Raw genomic sequence first — 4,961 nt, 5'->3', positions numbered from 1 at the left:
CATTTAAAATTTGGGAGCATGCTCATGTGAAACCAAAATAATTAAAATACCATGTGCATTGATATGTTGTGTTTATTTTTCAAAAAAAAATTCCTTTTTAATTAAATAAATAAGGAGATAAAATTACCACATTATTAAGTTTAATAGAAAAAACTATGCACATGGGATAAAATCAAAAATAATTTGGTACATGAGTATGTGATACAAAAGTGAGAAAATTGGGAAGCTAGGCATAATTTCAAAAATTGTATAGAGTATGTATATATTAGGTGAGATCTTAGACTAATCAAGGATTCAATTTATAGCTCACTTAACCTTATATATATACCCTCACCTTTACCTTAGCCCCATTACAACCTTGAAAAAGACCTCATGATGTTTGCATGTATACATTATATATTTGTTGATTGGTTAGATGAAGAACAAAGTTTTAGAAAGCATGACTAGAAAAGAATAGAGTGATTAACCCCAAACACTGAGTGATTAGAGAGTAAACACAAATCCAGTGAGGGTTCAATAGCTCATTTCCATATATCCATGTTTAATTATTAATTGTCTTGCAAGTTTGTAAATTCTTTTAACTCAAATCAATTGTGAATATGTTTTAATATGGTTTGGCCTTAGTTGTACATATATGATTCCTTGAGAATTTGACTTAATTTAACCACATGTAAGCTTTATATATATAAGTGAATAGTAATTAGAATTGCATAATTCATTTAGGTAGCTTGCATTTAGAATAGATTGCATTGCATAAGATTCCACCATTCTACCTTCATTCCTTTCTCTTGGATTTAGCATGAGGACATGGTATTGTTTAAGTGTGGGGAGGTTGATAAACCCTTATTTTATGATTCATCTTGTGCTCAATTGAGTGTTTTTATCAATTCTTCACTCACTTATTCATAAGATTTGCATGGTTTTACAATTCCTTCCTTATTTTATGATATATGTGAAAACATGTTTCCTATGCTTCAAAAATATTTATTTCAATTATCCTTTATTACCATTCGATGCCGTGATCTGTGTGTTAAGTAATTTCAGGCTTCATAGGGTAGAAATGGCTTAGAGGATAGAAAGTAAACATGCAAAAATGGAAGGAACGCACAAAATGGAGTTCTGAAGAAAATGGCAGCGACGCGCACGCATGGACGACGCGGACGCGTGCCTAGCGAAAAATGCAAGCGACGCGCACGCATGGACGATGCGGACGCATGCCTAGGCGCAGAGCACAAACGACGCGAACGCGTGACTGACGCGTATGCGTGACAAGGGAAAACTCCAAATGACGCGAACGCGTGACCCACACGCACGCGTGACGGACGCCACGTGTAGAAAATTACAGAAGTCGCCCCCAGCGATTTCTGGACCCTTTTTCGGCCCAAATCCAAGCCTAGAAACATAGAATAGAAGCCAGAGAATGGGAGAATCAATGGGGAGGGGATACAACATTCAGAATACACAAATTTTAGGTTTTAGATGTAGTTTTCTAGAGAGAGAGGTTCTCTCTTCTCTCTTAGGTTTTAGAATTAGGATTTCTTTTACTTTATGGTTATTACTCCATTCCAGGTTCAATGTTCCTTTAAATATATGTTTCTCTTCTACTTTTATTTACTTTAATGCTTTTACTTGTTAATTACTTATGTTACCAAATTGGCTTATGAATCTTCCCATATTAGATTTGAATATTCTATTTAATATAATTTGAGGTATTTCAGATTTATGATTATTTTATTTTATTTATGATGCTTTAAATTTAATTTATATTTTTCTCCTTTTGGTTTTGGTTAAGTAATTGGTAACACTTGAGTTATCAGACTCAGCAGTTGATTGAAAATTAGAATTCTCGCTATTTGATTTGGATCGCTCTAAAGCTAGTCTTTCCACAGGAGTTGACTAGGACTTGAGGATCAAATTGATTGGTCCACTTGACTTTTCTTTATTTAGTAAGGGTTAACTAAGTGGGAGTGATAAACAATTCTTATCACACCTGATAAGGATAACTAGGATGGGATTTCCAGTTCTGATACCTTGCCAAGAGTTTTTCTAATTATTAATTTATCTTTCCTTGCCATTTAAATTACTTGTTCCCTATTTAAAAAAAATCCAAAAATACACCTTTTTCCATAACCAATCATAAATCATACTTCCCTGAAATTCCTTGAGAAGACGACCCGAGGTTTAAATACTTCGGTTTATTATTTTTATTGGGTTTGCTTAAGTGACAACCAAAACTTTTGAACGAAAGGATTCTCTGTTGGTTTAGAAACTATACTTACAACACGATTATATTTTTATAAAATTCTAAATTAGCATAAATCAGTTCCTCATTCACCATGTTGCATGTTTCTTTGCAACTTTGTTTAGATTTTTATTTTCTAGGTATTAACAAGGATATTCTTGTTTGAAATTATTTTACTTATGTTTGTTTATATATTGGTGTTATCGATGAATAAGTGGATGTTGAAAGAGTTTTTTTGGGTATTGAATAGTGGATGCTTATCTCCTTTTGTTATATGTTTTTGGTTTGATCCACTGAACTGTATTAGGGTGTTTTGATTTCAGGAGGAAGAATTTGTAGATGTTATTGAGTTGGAAGATGATGATACAAAATTGAGTCATAAGGTGCAAAATTTACTTTATTGTTGTCATAATACTAACAAGTTGTGGGAGACTAATTTTTTAATTGTTTTTGGAATTGAATGTTATTTTCTCTGAATGGATTTGTAGTTGCTGGATCACATTGAAATTCAACTAGAGAAAATCTCCTATGTAGGATTGCGATTTGTTTTGTTGCAGTGACTACAAGAATTATATTCTAATTATGCAAAGAAAGTTGGGTTCATGACTGAGATTAGGAACACCAATTTTGACAAGACAAGGAAGGAATCAAGGATACCCATTAACCAATCAATACATTGCAATCGTGAAGGTTATTGGGAGTCTCAAGTGAAGGCAGCATCTCGAGTAAAGAAAATAACAACCACGAGATACAGAGCAAGGATGTACGTGATGTTTGATAGGCAGAAGGATATTTGGATGGTGTCAAAATTAGAATTAAAGCATAGCCACCCGTGTTCTACTAAGCAACCTGTCCATTACTACGAGTATAGAGAACTGACTATGCATGCCAAGTATGTAATTGAGGACAACGATGAGGCTGGCATATGGCCCAACAAGACTTACTTCGCATTGGAGAACGAGGTTGGTGGGTTGTCGAATTTGGGTTACTCAGAAAAGGATGTGAGGAATTACATTACAAGCAATCTGTGCTGTGCTGACGAAAATGCGAATGTTAAGAAAACGTTGAGCTATTTATTGTGAATGAAAGAGATTAACCCGAATTTTTTTATGTAGTAGATGTCGACGCAGCTAACAAGTTTAGGAGTGTGCTCTGGATAGATGCAAGGTGCAGGGCTTCCTACGATTATTATGAAGATGTGATATTGTTTGACACAACATATAGTAGAAACAAGTACGTATGTATTTGTATCTCTATTGAAAGGTTTCTTGTTTTGACATTATCGCGAGTTCTTACTTGTGGCTATTTTTATTGAAGGTATGGACTACCATTTGCATCTCTTGTTGGTGTCAACCATAACGGAAAGTCCATTATGCTTGGATGTGCTTTGCTGGGGAATGAGAAAATACGTAGTTTTAAGTGGGTCTTTATGCAATGGTTGAAGTGCATGGAAATTGTCCCACAGGCCATCATCACAGACCAGTGTAAGTCCATGTGATGCTATTAACAATGTCCTTCTAAATACTCTCCACCGACGGTGCATATGGCACATATTGAAGAAGATACCACATGAGCTCGAAGGATATACTCGGTACAGAGAAATAAATGCTAAAATGACTACCACTATATGGAATGTCCAGTTTGTGGAATCTTTTGAGAAGGATTGGGCTGGATTCATTCCTAAGTTTAATCAAGAGCACAACAGATGGCTATCAGGTTCGTTTTGTCACGTGCTTATATGTTCTTTTTGGAGAGTAGATTTCTTGTGAAGCTTTTCTTTGAGTATATTTGATTTTAGATTCTTTTCTCATTGGATAATTTATAACTTATTTGGATGCTTTATGGGATGTCTCTATTTGAAGGTCGATGGCTCTTTGGTTCACTAAGTTTGTAGATGTGTGTGGTGATGTAGCTAAGTGTTCATGATGGTGGTTTTTGCATTTTTTATTTTTGTAGACCCTTATGACAATCAACGATTGTGGATTCCAGTCTATTTCTAAGGTGAATTTTGGGCTGGTATGAGGAGTACTCAGAGGAGTAAAAGTATGTACGCTTTTTACGGGGATTGTGATGCTAGGGCATCATGGCTTGTCTTTCTATGCTTTTTCAGTAGTTTTTTGTTTAGTTTTCATACAAATTTTGTTGATAAATGGAGCAAAAGCATGAAAAATCTCTACATGAAACAAAACCTCAAGCATAGGTGAATTTTAGTTAATATACAGGGTAAACATGATGAAATAGATCACACTAAGTAAAGTTATGATTTTGAGCATTATTAGCACATTTAGTATAGTAAGGATTATCATGTATATTACTTTGATACACTTATTTGATTGGTGATAGGCAAAATAGAAGCAGAGAAGCAGAGAAAAGCAAGGAGGGAGAACCAACGTTGGTGGCAAAGTTGGAGTGAACGTTGGTGATAAAGAAATACTGCACCAACGTTGGAGGGAACGTTGGTAAACTAACGTTACCCCCAACGTTCTCGAAACCTCTCAAAAATTGGAAGCCGAAAGAATCACCATGTATGCGTATGCACAGAGTAGTGTGTGTACGCACAAGAAGAGAATTGGCATGTGTGCGTACGCACAAGTGAGTGTGCGTACGCACAAGCAGAATGTTAGCCCACCAACGCTGCCTCCAACGCTCAGTGTGCGTGCGCACAAGCGAGTGTGCGTACGCACAAGAGAAAATTTTGCCGGTGTGCGTGCACACAGTG

At 35.6% G+C, this 4,961-nt stretch overlaps 1 protein-coding gene across 1 annotated transcript in view; it reads left to right on the top strand.

Annotated features, from left to right (window-relative positions):
• LOC107647097 (protein FAR1-RELATED SEQUENCE 5-like) overlaps window positions 2,845–4,961 on the top strand; it is a 3,839-nt gene continuing 1,722 nt past the window's right edge. The window contains exons 1-4 of the mRNA XM_016351221.1: window positions 2,845–3,274; window positions 3,358–3,475; window positions 3,560–3,661; window positions 3,708–3,958. Of these exons, the coding sequence (XP_016206707.1) occupies window positions 2,845–3,274; window positions 3,358–3,475; window positions 3,560–3,661; window positions 3,708–3,958 (901 nt within the window). The remainder of the gene's footprint in view (window positions 3,275–3,357; window positions 3,476–3,559; window positions 3,662–3,707; window positions 3,959–4,961) is intronic.

Source organism: Arachis ipaensis, chromosome B06, assembly GCF_000816755.2.
Source record: "Arachis ipaensis cultivar K30076 chromosome B06, Araip1.1, whole genome shotgun sequence".
Classification (NCBI taxonomy): Eukaryota; Viridiplantae; Streptophyta; class Magnoliopsida; order Fabales; family Fabaceae; genus Arachis; species Arachis ipaensis.
The sequence above is the reverse complement of the archived record's forward strand: the minus strand, read 5'-3'. Positions and strand labels throughout refer to the sequence as shown.